Consider the following 22,853-nt stretch of genomic DNA (forward strand, 5'->3'; position numbering starts at 1 on the left):
TGACGGTCGGTGTGAGGAAAGCATAGCCATTATGAACAAGTCTGTGAATTGAACTATACCGTACTCGAGTTGAACTTTTTGTTTTGAAGAAACGTTGCGGCTCGGAAAGTGTATGTATGGAAACATTTCATTTAATTATGTCAAATAATTGCTCCTACATTTTGTCTTGCTAGAACTTTAACAGCCCCCAGCAGCGTGTTCCAGGTATGAAAAGAAAAGTTTTTATGTTTGCGAAGCCACATTGTTACTTTCAATTGTTTCGAAAAATGTTTAAACTTGAACGAGAAAAAAAAGCATAAATCAATGAAAATAAAATATACTTCTTCACTTCTCATTTCGATGCATAGAAAGTGGCTTTAATTTATTTTATTCGGTAATAGCCTGAAACGGTAGAGAATTAATTCGTTTATCGCAATCACATCAGGATGCTTTCACATGTTCAACCGATAGAGGAAAAATTAAATCAAGCACATGCTATTAAAACCATCGTACGGTGCCAGCCAAGTTAAATAAAAAAAGACCGTCGTCCGACGTTTAGAAGCTAGCCATAAAATTAAATAAAATATAATTCCGTTATTCGTTTTCATTTCTGTTTACATTTCGCAGAGCAAAAACTGTCATCCCCGAAAGAGCTCGGACCCGGCAATCAGTAGGATCAGCAGAACCAACGTCGGTATTGAAGGCACCGTTTCCGGTAGATCGTCACCAGTAGCAGTGGACTCCGGCAGCATACCGTCGCACCCGGGCAAACATCGACAGCATCACCAGCGCCGGCGACAACGGAAGAACCAGCACCATCCGGACGCGGTCAGTGGTGGCGGTGGTCCTGACGGGAGCGCTGAACTTCTGAAGCGGGTTCATCGGACATAATAAATTGACCTCCGTTTGTTGGTGTATATTTTGTTCATTCTCCTTTCACCCACACCGAAGCACGTTTGCCACTCGGTTGCTCGGTGGCCATTCGGAATGAATGCTCATATTGGGGCCCTCGAATGAATGAGCTGGGAATGTTTGTGATATATCCGGTTGTGCCATTATCCTTACTGTTTGTGCAGAAGCGGTATCGCCGAAGGGGTGTTCCAAATTGAATTAAAAACACATTTAAAACCTTAAATTTTTCACCTATGCACGTCATAGTTTCACCTTTTCTTAATAGAATTTTTTTACAACCCAATATTTCACGTTCCGAACTATAAATGGGACGTCCCAAAAGCGATGCCTGTCTGGTAAACTATGCAAACCGTGTCGTTCCGTTGTCCAGTAGGATGTTAGAGGAGATGACATTTGAATACGGCAATAGAGCCAATCTAACCGGCGTTGTTTGAGCAGAATGTATACAAATTTTGATTTGATTTTCGAGAGCAAAATCTAGATTGTCGAGCGAAACGAAAAACACATCACTAAAGTGACTTATATACATACATACAACCATACATATTGAAGATCGTGTCCGTGATACGGTCGAAAAAGTGAGCTGTTTGAACCGAAAAAAAATTTACAGAACAGTAGGTATGAGCTAGACTAGTATAAAGAAAAAAATATTTCTAGCTAATGGCTTCGGTTAGCAATCGATGTAGTATGTGATTGTAAATATAATGTAGGACTCTTTTTGTATGAGCCGAGCGAATTTCTATTCGAAGCAGGAAAAGAAAAAATCGAAACAAAAAAAAAAAAAAAGCGTTTCAGTAGAGAAATATTTACAGATCAGATGTGAAAGTAAATTGGAAGTGATTTTAAAACCGGAAAAGACAAACGAACAAATACATATAGTTGAAGTCGTTTATTAGGACAGACCAATAGTTGCATTTTGCGCTTGAATAAGAAAATTTAGGTAACGCAGAATTTACCATCTAAGCACGTGTAAAATTATATCCTTTCACATGCAATGCGCTTGCAAACAACATTCAAATAGTCACGAATGTGGAGATCTCGAATTGCGCTATAAATCCTAAAGTTTTGATGAAGCATCATGATAGCTGCGTTACGTTCTGCTGACAAAATCTAAAACACGAAGGACCTATCATATCGTTTTACAGGACCGACCGCTATAAATCTAATCACTTTAGATCAGGTATGTACTGTACTAGGTAAAACTCACTCGCTAACGCACTCCGGCATTCATGGAACGGTTTCAAATTCATGGTATCATTCGCCGGTTGGGGTTGCCCCTATTTCCGCTCTATCTGGTTCCGGTGGGTATAATGCGTCCAACTTGGTGCTAATGAACCGTTGCAAAAAAAAATGTCTATCCGCTGACCCTTTATACAGTTTAGCTTTCCTTCTCTGGTGGGCAATATTTCACAGTAGACCCGGAGTTTCGGATTCATCATCATGCCATGGTGAGTGGAGTATTCATCATGAATACATACAAAAGAGCAAAGGACCGGTGAAATGAGCAAACGGTTCAAATTGAGCCATAACTATTTGAATGAACCTTTCAATGACGTGACGGTAATAATATTTTTTCCGCAGGCTAATTTACCATTATGGCTCAAGACTAATCTTTGAAAAGGACATGTGTGGTTTTGAACGTGTATGTTAAAATATAAAAAAGAAAAAATCAAATTTTTAATTCAAACTTCAGGTCTCTATTTACCATCGTACAATGTTTCTTATTTTTTTCTATCTAAAGAAGCCATTCTAGACAATGATTTGACGTATCATTTTTCGGTCGATGGTATCATACGTAGTTTTGAAGTCAACGATAAAATGGTGCGTAGGAACTCTGTACTCTTTGGCTTTTTGCGGATCTACTGCGGTGTTAAAAATTGGTCCGTCATTGGCATTTCTTCAACGAGCCAACAAATCTGTTCACAATTGGAGATGGCTGGCAGAAAGTGATTTTGGGAAATCACTTGAGCATTGATAACGGTGATCGTACGATAGTTTTCACAGTCCAGCTTGTTGCTTGTTGCTTGTTGCTTGTCGCACTTATTGTAGATTGACTCAATCGTTCCGATTCAATTGCAGAAACTCCGGTGCCGTCCCTTAATCAGTCCTTGTCAGGGCTACCAAAAATAGCAGTTCAAGATATATAGAGTTTTCTGTACTTTTATTAGTTTCAATATTAGGAGACGAATTGCTCCACTTCATTTTCCATTGCCGATGCACACGTTGTTTCGTTGGATCATATAATCTACCAAGATGAAACCTGATCTATACCTTCTCCTAATAATACAAATCCTATCCCGTGATAGGAGATGCAGTGGTACCCGCGGTCTTTAGCAACAACATATATTGGACTAATATTGCTTGCTTTTCCCATGTCGTACAGCCGGTCGGCGTGGTTATACGCCGTGGCGGTGTGGCGAAGCTCACACTCGTGAGGTCTAATTTTCTCACACACGCGTGCTCATTCTAACGAATAGGCCGGTGTAAGCATTTATTTATTCATGCACTGCGACGAGTTTTTGCGAGTGCGTGTTTAGCTAATAGGCCGTATGAATAAAAGAGTTAGAGCAAAACTCTCCCATAAGATTTACACGGGAAAAGCAAAGCAAACTGTTTTATTCATACGGCCTAATAGCTACTGTCGTCGCTCGCGAGCGTTGTTGCAGCCCGAGCTGCTGATACCGATTACTCGCGAGAGCTGACGCTCCCGCCCGTGAATAGAATCGAGGGCGAACATGGAACAGAAAAGAAAAAGTAATGCAAAATCTGAATTCTAGTGCGCCACTATCCCTCACGGGTAGCTAATTGCTCACGAGTTATTCGACTCGCGAATAAGCTATGCAGGAAGACTATGTGAGGATGTGTGTGCGCGAGTGTGTAGGTAGCAGAATGTCTGCACACAGCAACGGCGGTTGCTTCTTTTACGCCTGCGTGAGCAACGTAAGCTTTGAATGCTATGCTTCTTATTCTCTCCCGCGTGAGAGTAGGCATCGTTTACTTCTCGCTAGACAACATTGGTTATTGGTCAATTTCCAAAGCATTGAATCAGTACAAGTTGCACAATGAAAATGTCATGCCGCATCCAAGCATCATTCAATTGGTTCTTTGTGCAATCTTACTGGTTCGGCCAAGCCTACTCTATGCTAAGCTAAGCTAAGCTGTACGTTCTGAAGTTTGAATTTGTGTGTTTAATCACACCCACTGTTCTAGCATCCTCGCCAAGAGCGCGCATTCAACGGGTACGGGGTATGTCTGGAACTCGTTGACCTCTGTCAACTTCTGTGCAGAATAGTGGAATATTGTTTTTACTGGCCACCTATCTGGCATCCTTACTACATAGTCAACCCACTGTATCCTGCTATATTTTAGCCGCTTCACAATATTCGCATCTTCATATACTTGATATATTTCGAGATTTATGCATCTGTGCTAAGCCTTCTTAGTGCTGCCAAAAATTGCACGCAGAGTCTGACGCTTAAAAACGCTAAAAGCTCTTTGGTCGCTCTCTTTCAACATCCACACTTCATGGCCGTAGAATACCAACAATGGAAAAATTACCATAGTATACATCGGAAGTTTCGAGTTGTAAGCAACGGGACCTCAGCTGGTGACGTAATCCGTAAAAGGATCTATTGACACCCGCTTTCCTCCTTTTTACTTGGCGAATCACACCGTTGTTACATGCCACAAACTCGCTTCAAAAGTATCACCATCTGTCACCACTGCAGTTCCAACACCCGGAAGACTACCACGCTCTTTATCAAATAAGTCCAAAGCTTCACGCGCTATCCTGACGCTTGATCTTGAGCCATTAGGGATAGCATACGTCAACGCAATCAGTTTTGTTATAAAAACATGTTCAAGCATGATTCGCAACGGTTCATTTCGTTTAACTGAATCGTACGCCGTCGTGAAGTCTATATCAAAATGTTGAGTCTGTAAGTTGAATTTCCGAAATTTATCGAGGACCTGTCGTAAGGTGAAAATTTGGTCCGTCGTGATGCACCCTTTTTGAAAACCGTGCTAGTAGTCAATCTATGAAACAGGACGAGGCAGAGAGTTAAGCTTGCAGAATTGAGAAGAATAATGCCCAGATAATTGCTGCATTCTAGTCGATAGCTAGATCGCCACATCTAGCCACATGACCTGATTGCCACAATAGGCCATATGCTCCCGACTTTTAGAAGCTCAGCAGGGCTGCCGTCTTTACCAGCTGCGTTGCCGTTTTTTAGCTCTCAAGCAGCTTTATAACATCGTCCAATGTTGGTGGATCCATACCTTAACCATCTTGTTCCAGCATTTTCCTGTCCTTCAGTAAGCAGGTTACCTTTCTTGGCATTGCACATAATAGGAGTTGGTATGCTTCGGTTCATGAATCCTGATTCCATTGATTGTTTTAAAGAAACTTCTCATATCGTACCTTTCGAAGCAGTTTTCCACCTGAATATGAATATATGGTACTACCACCTGCCTTAGCAGAACATCCGTTCATAGCAATGAGCCTATCATGTCAAAAAGAGTTGAACATATTCAACGATTGGTCATGCTTCCCAACTCTTGTATGAAGGGCCAAAAGGGAATTGGTCGTTAAGCAACATCACTTACACGTACCAGGGATTTAGAGAATCTCCTTCCAAGGGCTAAGTCACCTGAGTCAATCGTTGAATAAACCGTCTTAATGCAGAATGACTCCAGCAGGTGGGGAGAAGAGCCCGCTCATTATCCACGATGTGTTGTTAATCGGGCCAAGATTAACCCTAGAAAGTTGACTGTTTCACTCTCCCTAGGCCCACCGCTTCAAACAAGTGCTCTGATGGTCCCTCCCACTTCCCGATTCTAGTTTATTTATGAAATGTGGTATATATGGGTAAAAATAGAACAATCTCACCAGCAGTCCTTCGAATGGAATAGAGTTGCGTCCTTTTAGTTTCCATAAATGCTTCTAATAATTAATTTAATTTTTCTTCTGGTATCCAATATCCATGTGCAGTATTAACACTCGTATTGGTCAAAGTTTTCACTATAAAGCAGTAAACGTCTTCATAAGCTAAAACGACAAAAATATTTAAAATAACTTATATTATGCTTACCAGATCGTGTGGCTCCACCGTCTGCCCAAAACCTCGATTATGAGATCAGGCAGCCGGGAACCACACAGTATCGCACCTCCTAGCTTGGCTACTCAATAGAGCATTACCGGGTTTGGCCACGTGGAGGCGCTAGGTAGGGGCTTGGGATAGCTAGAGCTATATTGGACGCTCCTCATTTGCCTTCCCCATTTCATACCCTTTCGAAGCAGTTTTCCACCTCCACAAGAACAAAATCCCAGTGCTGGTGCTTCTTACGACGGTGAGACATCTCTATTCGACTGCTCTAGCGTCTCGATGCCTCTCTCTGCTTTGACGTGTCATTGTTGCAGTCTACATGTGATTTCATCAGCCCTCGCTGGCACTCAGCGTCGATCAACTCACTGGAAGTGGCTGCAACAGTAGTATCCAACGGTTCTCGCGCTGTAGTACTGATGTGGATGTGATTCTACTGCTCGTCCAGGTTCCCTCCAACTCGTTCACCGAATCGCTCATCAGTTTTCCGAGAGTACTCTGCAGTAACTCGTTTCGCCACCGTGCAGTGGGATCAGGGCTTCGACCGATCCTTTTTTTCTACCGCAGTCACACCAACGCGCATTCAAGTTCACACCGTCCGTTTAGAGGTGGAATACGAACGCTATGCATAACACAACTGGCAGTTTGCTCAGTCAAACGCCGAATACACGCAACAGAATAAACGCGTTCTAAAACTTTTTGACATTTTCGTTTCGATCAAGTAGCCTTTACCGTTTGGAGCAGCGAATGACTGCAAAACAGTCAAATGACTGGCAATCACCACGCTAACGAATAGCAACCGCACAATCGTATGATTCAATACTACAAAAAAACAACCACTACATGTGCATGGAAGAAGTCGGTCGGACTCCGTCCAATACAAACGAATATTTTGCTTGCGTCGGACCGACGTTCGGGTGACAAACTATTACTGTGAGCAGCCGATTTGGAGATAAAAAGAGAAACGAAAATATACGTCACCGTATGCTTCCAGTCAGTTTGCAGTTTATATTCTCAAAGCGCAAAGCAAAACGGGAGATTGACTGTTTGCTTTTGCTGAGATGCCGCATGAATTGTAAGACGGCAGCAGCGCAAGCGGCAGATTGACTGGATAAGAAAAACAGTCAAATGATCGTTCAAAAAGCGGAGTTTGAATGCGGAAAGTTCGCATTCACGGCAGTCACATTCAACTTGCGATCCCTTTTCAAGTCCTGAGTGGGATTGCCATTATGAGCAGCCCGGAGAAAACATTTCAACATATTTGGCTACACTCAGCGGAAGCATATGCCTGTCGAAGTGTGTAGCACACTTTTGTCTTTCCTGGTTGCTGCAACCTATTTATGACTGAAAATAGTCATTAATCGGTTACAACAACTAGTTTATAACAACTATGCTAGTAGGGGACATATGACATATTTTTGTTTCTAGCGGGGTTGGTTACCCGATCTTCGTTATGGTTGCTTGTACTTTGAGACGGTAGGGATAGAAGTTGGCTGGGGATCAATATGGGGTCTATTTTATGCCTAGGCCTACTCGATGCACTGACCCGAGGCCACAGCGTACTCTAACGCTGTAAATATTATTTGTTTGTAGGTAGTCAACGTATTCCTCAAACTCATGTTCTGCATATCAATGGACAAGTATTCCACACTTGTTGATGGTTTTGTTTATATGAGACCCAAAGATGAACTGTATGCGATGAGTCCGAGATGATTTGTCACTAGCTTTTACTGTCGGTCGTCAGCTCGCTGGTATTGGAGCCGGCAGATTTTGGACAATCGTATAAGATGTTTAGTGGTACAATAAATTTGAAGAAAGCCCACCTGGTGTTGCTGAACGGGATTCCTACTGGCAAAGGCCACTCTTCGGCGATCACTTGCTAGAGGGATTTCAGCATCTGGTTGCCTACGCCTGGGTTTCTTCTGGCTGGAGTTCAATTCTGTTAGGCAGCCAGCCTAAACACCACGAGATGGTGATGAGATTAAAGTTCCTCGAAAGCTTTCGGGACTATGCTGAAGGCCACTTTTGCAGGACTGTTCATCGCCAAATGTTTCTGTAGCCGGTCTTGAAAACTTCCACCAGGATGGTCCCGTTTTTGTTTCTCCCACAGTTGCTCCATCCATACTTCATGCTCAGTGTTTTGCTCGCCATGAATTCAATTTCGTCAAATCATTAGTCATTTGTATGGAACAGTAATCCGCTGTAATGTTCATTGGGTCCATTGAATTGTTGACCTTGACGCAAATGAATTTGATGACTTAGATTGAAGTTCGGCAGCAAGCGGCGCTTCAATGTAGCACCTTACAGCAACGGCCATACTCGCTCCTGCTGCGCTGGTTTCGTCCAGTCTCAAGAGCCTTAGTTCTGAAAGGTCCGGCTTGCGAAGGGTTTCCGAGATGACGGTGACATCGATCTCCTTTTTGTTGAGAAAGTCGAGTATCTTTTCAGAGAGTAAGCGCCTCCTATATCATATGAATAGGGCTTCATGGAGAATATTTGCTGACGATAAATATTAAAGTCTCGCAGTGACCTCCGCGGAGCTCCGGACGGAGGTCCGGATAGTGACCTCCGGGAGCTCTATCTGTTTATTGGATCTGTTTATTATATCTGCTCTGATTCCATCAAAATTATACTTATATTTGTTGGGGTTTTAGCTTCTAATTGTTCCAAATGTTGTGCAAAAATTTGTGACATGGTGTCTTGACCTTTATTCACCGTGTGATATGATTCGTTTGGTGCTAAAAGGAAAACATATCTCAAATGTGTCGTTCGTCTCGTTCAACTTCGTACGTACTGGATCCGTCACTGCCAGAAAAAACACTACTTCGGTCGACCTGGCAAAACAAGTTGGCGTTCAGAGAATTTGTGAATCAATCAAAAAAATCTCGGTGACCGACAAAGAAACTTGTGGATAATAATAATAATGTTTGCCTGTCATATAAGCACTCTAGAATGCACTGAAATTGGCACTACAGAAGCCCCTTCTACTCGTAACGCAGTCAAGTTTTTCCTGTCGTTCTAGAGCCGTGCGTGGGATCGGACAAGGTATCTTCCAAGCCCCGATTCCAGGCAAGTACGATGTTGCTAAGATCTGTTGCACTCCAGATTCAATCATTTATTTAAGTGTCACTTTCATCTTCGACACATCAACAACAGGCAGAATCAAAATTGCATCTGGGATTACTACCAAAATGTGCGTGGCACACGAGCTAAAATAGACATTTTATTCGATTGTTTATTGTCTGTTTCTGGCTGATAGCTCGATGTTATCATACTGAAGCAAGGCGCATCGACTCGATTAATCTTTTTGGATCTAGCAAAAGCGTCTTTCATTTACATTTATCAACATTAATCTATCTGCCAACAGCGTCTACATGAATAAGACATGCTAGAATTTCATACCAACTAGATTACATTTAAATTTTGCAAGCGGTATCAAACAATTAGCAGAACAATTAAAATTAAAGTGACTACGTACACGATTGAACATACAACATGCATTTTGCCCGTAATCGGTTCTTCTAAATCCGGTTGACGAGGAAACAGTACGGATCTTTCAACTCTCTGGACATTTGAAATATAAAGGCCAAATTTTGATTGGCCTTGAATATAATATAGGAGTAGTGCTTCCGAAAGTTGAGGTTCGAGTCGAGTAGCACTCGTAGATCTTAAACAGCATGTACCATTTCGTAGCGCTCGTTACCGATGTGATGACTCGAAATAATGGATTCTTTTTTAAAGTTAAATGAAATAAGCGGGCACTTACACACGCTAATAGAAAGTTCATTCTTTCGATACCAGTCCACCAGTTGGTAAACTTCAAACGATTTGACTGTAAATTTTTAGATCGTCAGTCTAGAGCAGTGGTGGCCACGGTATAATGCGGACTACATCAGATCTCCTCAATAGATCCGCGGCCCGAAATGACTTCTGAAATTAATAAATTCAACTTATAGCTCCCGTCCACCATCCATCAAACCAGTCTGCGGGCCGCATGGACTATATTTAAGTAATGGGTTCATATTCGCGGGCTGCAGCTTGGCCATCACTAGTCTAAACCTACAATCCCTTGGAAGCACAGTGCACATGTCGTTAAAAGATTAGGAAAATAATAGGGGCCCAAGATTGCTTCCTTGTGGGACGCGAGATTGATTGCAAAATTGATTGTAAGATGCGTTACCTATTTTACTGAGAGTATGATATCAACCAGCAAGTATGACTTCAACCAGTTAACAAACCTGGATGCTGCATCCATGCGCTCTATCTTAGCTACAAGCAGATTGTAATCATTATCGTTATCGTTGGTATCGTAATTTGTTTATTTGTTTATTTGTTTATTTTATTGTGAAATTCAACTGACACAGTTGTCTTATTGAATAAGTAATATGAATAACAGCGATTAAGCTTGCTTCGACGATATACAGAAGACAAAGGAGAAAATAGAAGAAAAATCACCGACTCACAGTCACATCGAAGTTTTTGAGCGGTGAAGTTGACTGCCTCCACTTACTTGTTCAACTTATCTTTCGTGTTCTCCTACACTCTTAAATGTGTTTGCCTGAAAATGGATTGAATTTAGATAAAACGTGGTTTAAAACTACTCAGAAAGTTTTTAAAGTGTATAAACTCATATTACAATTAGTTTTACAATCAAAATATTGGCAGGAGGAATCCAAAGTGTGTTACAATAAATAATTCAATATAAGTTCCTACACTTTTAGGGCAATCTGAGTAGAGTCACCCAAGTTTTAGCCAAATCCAATCAATTTGTAGAATGCAGTTGTAGTTTTTATTATCGAGTGATAACACAATAGATAACCCAAATCAAACAACTTATGATACCTTTTTGCATCCAATTACATGGAACCTAGCACAAATATTCAGTTCTCAATTCAAAAACAAACGATTTTGTTACGTGTTTACTGTTGAGCTCAGCTAAAAACCATAAAATGTTTGCTCATCGTCACACTACACTAATGCACAAACACACTCACCTCACTGCTCTGCCTAACGAACCAGATAGAGGGGGACGAAAACGAAAACCCTCGAAACCCTTTAGATTCCTATCGATAACGCTAGTACCGGAAAAGCCAAGAGTATCGCCATTCATCAACTAACGACGAAGAAGTCAAATAAATTGCATTTCGTAATTCTAAATTGATCTTTACGCTAAGCGGCTCAAGTCGAACCGGTTCCAAGGGTGTGCCATGATATCTCCGACTCGCATGAGGGCGGAACCATCCAGTGTGCACCGTTGCATATTCAAAAATATGCTGATACGTAGGAAGATTGTCAAGTAGGTACGAAGATGTATGTGCGAAGTAAGAATGATTGGAAAGGTTTTCCAGCGTGCATGGATGCATGCCATGAAAAAGCAAAAACACCAGACAAAACCGGAAGAGAGAAGCAAGAAATGATATTTTCGAAACGAATCTAATGTATGTTGACAGAACAAATGAAGTGATTTCGGTGGTGGTTTGATAAAATGTAAAGTAAGCAAAATATGCTGTCTAGTGAGGCATGATCATTGTACAATGACGAGAATGTGTTGTTAGGTACGAATTGGTTTCTAATGAAGGAGTAAAAAGGGGCGGTGACCTTATTCGACAATTGTATCAGAAGTTTAATCAGAAACACAGTTTATCAGTTGATATACGTTTTAAAGATGCTACTTCTAGAGAGTATGTAAATAAAATTACGTCATTGAAGGTATCAAGGAAAATCAATAAATTTCGAAAGGCCTTTAGTTTAAACAAATGCAATGCAAAATCTTGATCAAAATTTATCAAAAATCATGGAACGGAAAGATCGATTTAATTACACTGTGATAGTTTCAATGGATTGCGCGTGTTACTTAAAATAATCTGACAATTTTAGACAAATTAAATAAAACGGTCTACTCCAGCAACCTTCATGTCGTTACTTCAAAATCGAGCATGGATTAAATAAATATCCCACCCATTACCTCGGTGCGAATCTATCGCGAGCAGAACCATTTAATAGCGTGAAAAAAAACTGTCAACCAGAATTGTACTTAATCCTTTACTAGTGCATACCAGCATAAAATGCCCCCGATTGGTTTCAGATGGCAGTACCTGCGGGAGTATTTTCACCGTTTCACTGGAAAGTGATAAAATCCATTACCGCTCCATATCCGATGTAATGCAGCTCGGAATTTTTCTTTCCTCACACCCACCCGTAAAACTGCGATGGAACTTGTGGCACGTCTCTGGAAGCGAAAACAAAAACCCCGTCCGGAGACAGTGTCACTCGTTAACATGATTACCATACTTTAACGCACATTTCCGTTTCCAGTCCCATTATCCAGTCAATGTTTCACCCGCCGCCCCGGCTTTACAAAAGATGCCAATCGAAAGGGCACAAAGGGATGCACAAAAAACGAGGTCATTCAATTGGCGCTATTAAAATAATAATTATCAGTTCTTGTCGTCAGTCAACGGTACAGAAACAGAATTGCAAAGAGAAATTACGGAACACTCTGTGACGTGATGCAAAGTAAACGCTTTTTGCACTGTAATTCTCTCATTGACTCCTTCTCTCACTTTTCTGCAATAGAGGAGTACGGGCATTATGCGTAGATCAATAGAGTGATGTAATATAGTATTTCGAAATAAAACAACATTGTAGATTAATTTTGTCAATGCTTTTTTGGAGGCTGGAATTGAGAAACGAAAGAATGTCCCCGTGTCAAAAGTGTCACTTTGCCAGAAAAGAGAAAGATTTTATTTTCAGCTTCTCACGGTAAATAATCGGATTACACTCAAGAAAAAAGATTTATTTTTACAATTTTTGAATTAACGTGGTTTTTTACATTTTACGAATTAACAACCGTGTGTTTTACAACATAAAGCTTGCTTCTGATTGTGAGGTACGTGCATACGAGACTCTCTAAGGCTCTCTAGCTTCTAGATTCCTTCCTCCTTACTAACGAAAATATTGGCAGCGCTGTCATGCGAAGTCATCATAACCATTGGCAACATCGCTCGCACATCGTCCTCTTTCGATGACAGGCGCTAGGACAGGTAAGACGTACTTTGTGTGCAAAGCACACCCGTGTCGAGTAATTCTCCGGAGCGTTGTGTAATGGCATCTGGTGACTTCACCTATCCTCCAACATCTAAGGCCTTGCCTGTCCACCACACCCGTTCACGAAGGATGCTTTGAGTTTTGTAGCTAATAGGTGGCCACTATATGCCACTTAGGCTGTGAAATCAATCTAGGAGAGTAAATCATTTGGAACACCAATCAAAACTGAAGGAAAACACGAGATTTTACTAAAAAAACGATACACCGTAATGCAGGAAAATACGGTAACCTACTATTTAGTGACGAATACGATTGCCAGATACGTCGCCATACTACTCAGACGAAAAAGTACACCGCTGCAGATATTTGGATAAAATAATTCATCGGAAATAATTGCGGCAAATCGCCCGTCGAGACACCTCCACCATTTTCCGTCGCTTGGATTTATAAAAAAACATCAGTTCTGCTTGTTTCGTTTGGTAGTTCCTTTCTAGTACAATGCGGAAGCCTATGCAGAAAACATAGTTGTAGAGTGTGCGGTATCCGGAAAAAATGAAATTTTGTCTGATGCCTACTGAGATCGTCAAAGTTTAAAAAAACAACAAAAGTGATAATGAAAATAAATATCAAACAGTTGCTAAACATCAAACGTCAAAGTAAATCAAGCAGTTTAGAGCGAGATAGTGACGAGTCGTGACGATTGTCACGTCAGACGAAAGTAAAGGTAAGATATTTTAGAGGTTTGATCTTGAGGTATGACGTCAGTTTTTTTCCACATCTTGTTCTTATTTTTTCATCAGAGCGGCATGTTTTCCGTAGAGAGTTATCGTTTAAATATTGATTTTATCTGTGGTAAGGTTTTTTTAGAAAAGGAGGAGGATGTGAGGTACGTGCATACGAGACTCTCTAAGGCTCTCTAGCTTCTAGATTCCTTCCTCCTTACTAACGAAAATATTGGCAGCGCTGTCATGCGAAGTCATCATAAACATTGGCAACATCGCTCGCACATCGTCCTCTTTCGATGACAGGCGCTAGGACAGGTAAGACGTACTTTGTGTGCAAAGCAGTTTCCCGTGTCGAGTAATTCTCCGGAGCGTTGTGTAATGGCGTCTGGTATCAGTGCATTCACACTGATAGTATTGGAACAAAAACAATTGCGTTATTTCAGTTATTTATCTTTGAATTCAAGATTTTTTCTTACACAAATGTAACATTTTCTTCATAGTTTTAAGAAAAAATACGGATAAAATTATTCGTCACGGCTTCGAAGGAATTCTCGAACTTTTTCTGTAATATGGCGCATTAGGCGGCGCACACTTTCTTCGTCCATCGTGTTGGCTATCTTATTCCACCAGGTCTTCATATGATTGATGGATTTGACAACTTTTCCTTTTGCCTTGAGTCTCCTCTTCACGATTGCCCAGTATTTCTCAATTATTGGGCGGAACTGGGTGCAATTGGGTGGGTTAAGGTCTTTTGGAACAAGCTGGACCACTCTCTCTGCATACCATTCTTGACCGACTATTCTTTAATGACAGCTTGTCAAATCTGGTCAAAACATCACGGGTGGGATCGAATGAACGGCAAAATTCGTTTTTGCGTTTTTTGCGTTTTGCTCCTTTTGGTACAGTTTCGACGCCATTGTCTTATTTGTAACGAAAACTTTCGTTTGTCTGCCACAGCTGCAAATGCCCTGCCAAATCATAAATCTTCGTGCAAATTTGTCGGCAAAAACAAATATAAATTTGCTTGGAACATCCCCCGAGCCGTTGACCTCAGTCAGCCTTGACATAGGTTTCATCGTCCATCGGAAAACACCGGTCGAACTTGGTTAACACCCAGTCGTTTAGCTTTCGAGCACCGACACTATCGTTCAAAAATTACGCAATATCAAATGAACGAGAATTTTGTGGATCTACGAGAGAATCAGACAAAATGGATCGTTTAAGAATTCATCATGGTACGAAATCGATGATATTCAACTCTCTTGATGTTTTTCAAATGACGAAGCAATTCCACCGAATCAATGTCAGTATCTGGGAGGAAGAGCAAATGCCGAAGGAGTGGATTTGAAATTTCTCATTTGCCTCCGTTAAATAACGACTCGGATGTAAAAACTATCGAGACAGATTACGAATCAGGTGTTTACCCTGCGTCAGTTATTAGACAAGTGCCGGGAGTACAATTTTCAGACGCATCATCTGATTATGAACTTTAAGGCAGCGTAGAATTGTTAAACGAAACGAGCTGTAGCAGATAAAGCTGCAACATGGTTTTCCGAAGTAACCAGTTGCGCTGATTTGCTATCATGCTGGATGGGTCAAACTGATACGTTAGGATAACGGGTAAAATTTTTGCCGCTTTCATGACGTTGAATGGACTGAACTGGACTGGACTGCTACTTACTTACTTACTTATTCAGCCGAGAGCCGGGGTGGCTCTTGCCGTAGCAAGAATTCCTCTCCATTGTATTCGGTCCTGGGCTACTCGTCGCCTATTCGTTGCGCGTCTGGACACACGCAAGTCGGCTTCAACCTGGTCGAGTCATCGTGCACGTTGAGCCCCTCTATTCCTGGTGCCGGCGGGGTTCTTGAAGAGAACGAATTTCACTACACAGTCGTTCGGCATCCTTGCGACGTGGCCGGCCCACCGTAGTCTCCCAACTTTCGCCAGGTGTACGATGGGAATCTCTCCAAGTATGTCTTCCGTAAGCCAAGTTACTGTCTCAAGTCCGTAGAGGACTACCGGTCTTATTAGCGTTTTGTACATCGTCAGCTTTGTGCGGCGGCGTATGCTCTAGATCGAAACGTATTGCGGAGGGAAAAGTAGGCTCGATTTCCAGCTTGAATGCGTCGTTGGATCTCCTTACTCGTATTATTGTCGCGGTGACCAGAGAACCCAAATGTACGAACTCATCAACCACTTCCAGTTCATCGCCGTCAATAGTCACTGTCCGTGGGAGGCAAACGTTACTATCTCGGGAGCCTCTTCCTACCATATATTTGGTTTTCGACGCATTAATTGGTAACCCTATCCTCCTAGCGTCCGTTTTTAGTCTGGCGTAGATTGCCTCCGCCGTCCCACGGTTTCTAGTAATGATGTCGAGGTCGTCTGCAAAGGTTAGAAGTTGGCTACTCTTGCTGAAGATCGTTCCTCTCGTTTCGATGCCCACTCGCCGGATCACACCTTCAATAGCGATATTGAATAACATACAGGACAGTCCATCCCCTTGCCGTAACCTTCTGCGCGATTCGAAAGGACTTGAGATTGTCCCCGAAACGCGCACGTGCCCATCACTCGTTCCACTCCTCCGATAGTTTCTCTTCTTCCCAAATCCTTGAAATCAGCCAGTGAAGTGCCGTTGCTAGCGGTTCTTGGCCATTTTTGTAGAGTTCAACCGGGAGTCGGTTCTTTCCGACGGCTCTATTATTCTTCTGCAGTCGTTTTCTCGCCGGATCTCTTCGTGATCGGGAGCCAGTACGCTATTGTCGTTTGTAGGTACTGCGAGGTTAACTTCCATTGCGTCTCCTGCTGCTATAGCGCCGTTCAGGTGCCCATCGAAGAATTGTTTCCACCTGTCGACCACCTCGCGCTCGTTTGTGATTAGATCCTCACCCTTGTCCCTACACATGTCAGGTTTGGTTGTGTGGGCCTTGCGAGTTTGGTTCACCTTCTCGTAAAACTTGCGGATGTCATTAGCCCGGAATAGGTGTTCTAGCTCCTCACGATCTCTGACCTCCTTCTGGCGCTTTTTCCTCCTTAGGATCGTAGTCAACTCATTCGTCGCTCGTCGATACTTGGATAAATTCTCTCTCGTGGATATGCTCAGAGAGTATTCCCAAGCTCTTTTTTCCTTTCTATCGCTTCTTGATATTCCGTGTTAAACCAATCATGTACTGCTACTAGGTAGTGATCAGAGTCAATATCCGCACTCCGTAGGGAGCGTACATTAGGGATATTCGAGAAAAACCGGCCCTCGATGAGAATATGGTCGATTTGGTTCGAGGTTCGTTGGTCTGGTGATCTCCAGGTGGCCTTGGGGATATCTTTGGGGGAAAGAAGGTGCTTTTGATCATCAAGCCTCGAGAAGCAGCAAAGTTGATGCATCGCTGGCCGTTATCATTCGTGTCGATGTGCAGGCTATGGGGCCCGATCACCGGTCTATACATTGCTTCCCGGCCGACCTGGGCGTTCATATCCCCGATGACGATCTTGATGTCCCGTGGTGAGCAGCTGTCATACGTTGCCTCCAGCTGCGCATAGAACGCTTCCTTCTCGTCGTCGGGTCTGCCCTCGTGTGGGCAATGCACGTTTATGATGGTATAGTTGAAGAAACGGCCTTTTATCCTCAACACGCTCATCCTCTCGTTGATCGCTTTCCAGCCCATTACGCGATCCTGCACTTTGCCCAACACTACGAAGCCCGTTTCCAGCTCGTTGATCACTCCACCACTCTGGAAAAATTGGGCTTTGCCGCCTCGGATCCTCCACACCTTCTCGCCTTTGCGACAGATCTCCTGCAGTGCCACGATGCCAAACTTTCGGGGTTCTAGCTGATCGAGCAGGCCCCTGCTCCGCCACCAACGAAATTTATCGATCTGCACTTCCAGGTACCAAGTCTCCATTCCAAGCCCTTATTTCGTCGCCTTGGTTCATGCCGAGTATTCCGAGAAGATATTTCTTGACTCTTGTTAGTTTTTTGGGTTTAGATAGGCATCCGTAATAGGGCTTACGCTACCGAGTCTCGGGATGGGGCTGCCATCTTTCAGTGTCGAAACAACACTGTGCCTCCTCCCCTGTTATTATACGAAAGAATGATGAATGTTGCTCTTTCTAATTCGCTATTCGACATTGCATTGAAAGGTGCAATACGAACAAACGTGGAAAGGAACGGAACTAATACCGTGGACCCCCGTTCGTTTGACCGTTTTTAATCTGAACACTTTTTAATTTGAACCCCGTTGGTTTGCACGACGTGCAAATTAAAAATGGTTCAAACGTCATAATCAATATGACATCATTTGCTTATGCAGACAATGCACATAAACACGATTTGTTTGTGCTGATCTAGCGTGTTTAATCTGTTTCACATTGCGTTTTCCCAACGATTATGGTAGAAATCCGATCGGAGAATGAATATTAGCTGCTTGCAACTGCCAACTGAACCAAACCACCAAAACAATAACAAAGAGCAGGGCAGCCAGTGCACACAAGTTCCACCATATTTAGGGTTACCAGTTGTTCAAATTAAAAACTAACCCCGTTAGTTTGCATGAGGAATCGTTCAAACGAACGGGGGTCCACTGTATCACGAAATTTCACAAACTTAACTTGGTTTTGCGGATGACGCCAACGTCGGAATTAACCGTCGGGCAATGGAAAAGACGGTTAGGCCTTGTAAATGGACAGCGGCCAGATTGAGACTTACCATTAACACCGCCGTAATGAAGTATATGGTTGCTGGCAGGGAACGTGAGACTCTACATTGTGTTGGTACTGAGGTGAGGCTGGATGGGGAGAAACTCACATAGCTTGATGCGCTCGTGACCAGGCTTCATTTTGCTTATCTTGTGCATACAGAGGCAGAGCAATCTGCTTCTCATAACGATCAAGTTGCTTTCATTTTCTGTTCAACCGTTTCCTCTCCCTCCGGATAATGCCTGAATACTATTTACGACCACTCATTTTGCGCGGAAGGAGCACAACGACAAGCAGAGCCAATATTTTCTTCGCACACTGGAGACACGAGACTATTCGCTCCGTGTCACAAAGAGAATATGCGATAGGCAATTAGGCTGATACAAATTTGGAAAAAAGTTTATGTCCTGGTCTCGAAATATTGTTCAAGGGGGGGGCAAGAAAAAAATAATAATATCAAACCTTCAATAACTAAACAAAGGAAAAGAAACAAGTGTATATTTTTCCAAATTAATAAAAGTTCCTTACAAAAAAGTTGTACAGTATTTAAATTTTAGTTTAAACCAAAACAACTTTCAAAATTTTTTGATCCAAGCACATAAAGTAAGTATTCTGGCAGAGATGAATCAACTTGAAAATAGTGGAGTGCTACAGGATCACTTTAGAGAGCCATAAACGTGTAATTTGACCTTCATTTGAATTTTGTTTTTTACGCACCACTATCAGAAGCGATTGTCATTGTTTGAATAATAGCATTTTTCCAGTCCGGTGCACTTCGGATGAAGTACAGTACTGCGCTGGGAGTTGTTTTCCAAGTATCAGGGCTTCTAACAGCTCTTTGTCGAAGAACCTTGATCTTTAATTGAAAAATGCCGAACATCGGCATAACAGGTGTTCCGAGTCTTTTTTTCTGTGCCACAAAATCGACATATATCACCTAGCCGTTTCCCCATAAGCTTCAGATAATAGCGGTTTGGACAATGTGCTGTTATAAGATCAGTATAAATGTTTAGATCTTTCTTCGAAAGCTCTAGGATTTTGCGAACTATTGAAATGTTTGGAGAGATAAACTGTTTCGAATGCCTAGCAATGAAAGTGTTATTCCAAATTAATTCCACTTTCGTACATTTCCATACTAAAGCTCAGTAAAAAAGCAATATAACTTAACAGGACTAGATTTGATGTAATGGTCGGGGTCACCGTTGATTCCAATGATAATTACAACATGACAATAGGCAGAGAAGTTTCGAACAGTTCAGTGACATTCTTTCTGCATGCGTCCAATGCATGGTAAAAAATTGTATCTTTAAGTTTTTCATCCCTTACATCCAAAATTAGGGTTGGTACAAGGACACTACAGAATAAAACGATCAATTTGGAGCCCCGAAAGCACCGAAAGCTGATGTTCCGGAGTGTGTAATTTGTTGTATTTCTATTTTAATCTTATCTACTACCTATGAGAGCAAAATATAATCCCACAACAATTCGGAATATCTCCGTCAAAAGTGGTAGCAAATTTCACTAATACATTGTTTAGTTGATTGATGCCTCAATCTAATTCGGTTCTTTTGAAGCAAGTTGAATTAAAATGGAACCAAATTTAAAGTAAATGGAGTAAAAGTCAAATTCCAAGCATCCCAATTTTCGTCGTTGGAACTTAAAGGTTAAGCACAATAGTCGCCTATGACCTGTAGCAGGAATCAGAAAGCATAGAGGGTGTAGGATAGTTGATCGAGACTAATTACTTCAACTTTGCACGAATTGGGTAATTTAGAGATGTAATCTGGTTGAATTGTAAAAATCTACTTACCATTAAAGAATGCAACATAATTGCAATTTATTTTTTTGCCCCTTCAAATTTCGAAAATTTTTGAAGGGGGGGGTGACATAAACTTTTTTTCAAATTTGTATAAGCCTTATATGGACTGGAAAGATTAGCTCCGTGACCTTGAGAGCAAGCATTCGGTCGCGCTCTGGCAGAAAAGAAAAGATGAAACCAAACTGATGCTCACCCGCCGGCAGAGTAAAGCAGCAAAGCACTGCAAAAGGAAAACAAAACTCGTCGCGTCAGAGAAGGTAACATCCGACTGAGAGAGAGCAAATCGATTCGTCTTCTGTGCTTTACGAATAAAACGCCGAGAATTGAGATATTTTGCAGAACACGACAGAAGTCTGCTCATGACAAGTGAGAATGATATTTATAAGCTGCGAAGTAAAACGACGAATGGACAATGGAGTAAAGGCAGTACAATGTGTCAGGCTGCGGTGGGCTGGGCACGTGGCCAGAATGCCAGATGAAAGAGAAGCCAAAACTGTTTTCAGCAGGATCAGCAGTTCAGCAGGAACAAGGATGCAATGCGTGGTCAGCTGATGTTCGAGTGGATTGGAGAGCGGCAGTACTGGTGTACAGTATTAGTGGACCATAATTCGTTCGGTCCAGGATCGTGTCTAGCTATAGGAGACTGGCCGACAGTTTTCTGTTTGTTATACTATAACCAAGGTTGGCACACACAGTTTAATTCTATTCTGCTCTTTTGAGCCTAGTATAACTTTGAAAATGGACAATTGTAGAGTTAGTTTTATTATGCAAAAAAATACAAACAAAATTGTTTTTCATTCGTTACAGTCTTTTTTTTATTTTCTTAAACATTACATATTAAACATATTATATCGAGGTATTAATGTCCCTCCATACGAAGCTCTAATTTACTCAAGCAGATCTTGAAAATAGAAACTCCATTAAATCATCTTCCATCGAACTATCCTCGACCACTGCAGCTGGCGGATTGTGTTCGGGCATCTCATCACAGGGAAAATCAGCGCACAAAGAAACAAGAGGTTCTGTGCCGTCACCACTGCCACTTCCGCTTCCGCTACTCTCGAGGTAGCAACTTTCGACAGGAGCATGCTTCATTGGCGCCACGCAACTTTGACGTGAAAAACTAAACAGCTTTCCTTTGCCACACAACCGTACCTGCGTCGTCCAGAACGATTCCCCTAACTTGGCACATTGGCAGTATCGATCTGGCAGCTCGTGACACCACATGGTCCGTACATCCGAAAATGTACTGCAAGAAACAGCAATGCATCCGGTTGAATCTCTTTTGGTTGCCGCAACTACTGCCAGCAACATCGTCAAGGAAAATGCAGCTAAGAAAAATGTGTGAATTAAAATTCGAAATTAAGCATTAAATAGTCAATAGTAATATACCTGTAAGATTCATTTCAAATATTTTTGTCTGATAACAACCTTGCTTCTTTGGATTGCTGTTGAAGATTGAAAAGGTGGGCCAACTTATATGTTCTTGAAGATAGACCGAATGAAATCTAATCACAGGGAATCACTTTTTATCATCTAAATTTGCATGTCCAATGCAGAGATTTCATTCAATTTGCGTATCGCTCAGATAGCATTCATTTTTTGGCCATTTGGAGACGGCTCATCGAAAATAGATGATGACTATGTCTAAGAATCTAATTTACTGTTGAAAAATCTAAGACAAAGGAAACCAAACGAGCATTTACCTAACTACCAATCAACACGCAGTTGCTTCCTAGTAAATCATTCATTCATTCATTTTCCGCCCGTGGTAGAATGCAGTTTTAAATAGAAATATTGTTGGCCATCATTGAGTAAATTAAAAAACATCCATTGTTGAAATTTCATTACAGCACAAACATGTCGTGTACTGAGAAAATACAAATTGTCAGATAAATGTATGTACCATTTAGCAATCCGAGCGTTTACCTCCGTACAGCTTCCGGATGTAAATCTATATAGATGAATGCAAATAAACACTGCATCCACTTCACACAGATGATCTGCAGCGAAAAGCGGAACGCCGCAGTGGGTAGGTAGCATCATCGCGACGACACGCGACGGGATGGTACAGGTTGAATCCGAAATTTCCTACACTGTGGGTGGAACAGGGGGGCGCAGGGAGGGAGACCGAATGCCGTTTTGAGCGACGGAATTTCCATTGAAATTCATTGTATTTGTATCATCATGTACCTAGGTATGTTATTCTCTCATTCATATCCTACCTACCGTGTATTTCGAGCAACGTTTGAGTACGAATAAATTTACAGAACTTCAAGAGCTTTCTGTATAACTGTTTATTTATTTTGCTAACTTCCAAATGTGGTGCTTAAATTGAAATTTCGTTGCAATGGTTGCACGAATTTGTTATAATGTTTTGACGAAAAATTACGTAATTGTTTACTTTATAAACAGAATAAATAACGAATAGAGATTATGTCTTCTCCGCTTATAACTCAATAAGCAAGGTTTGACAGTAAAAATATATAAAAATTATTACATATTCTGCTGTTGAAAAAGTGGCACTTATGATGAATTTTCATTTACATTCGTTTGCTTCCATTTTGCTTTCATTT

The 22,853-nt window shown here is 41.7% G+C and overlaps 1 protein-coding gene across 1 annotated transcript in view; it reads left to right on the forward strand.

The window, feature by feature from the left end:
• Positions 1-870, forward strand: part of LOC128736298 (uncharacterized) — a 75,175-nt gene extending 74,305 nt beyond the window's left edge. Inside the window, exon 9 of the mRNA XM_053830774.1 lies at positions 607-870. Within this exon, the coding sequence (XP_053686749.1) occupies positions 607-870 (264 nt within the window). The remainder of the gene's footprint in view (positions 1-606) is intronic.
• The last annotated feature ends 21,983 nt before the right edge of the window (positions 871-22,853 follow it).

This window comes from Sabethes cyaneus, chromosome 2 (assembly GCF_943734655.1).
Source record: "Sabethes cyaneus chromosome 2, idSabCyanKW18_F2, whole genome shotgun sequence".
Taxonomy (NCBI): Eukaryota; Metazoa; Arthropoda; class Insecta; order Diptera; family Culicidae; genus Sabethes; species Sabethes cyaneus.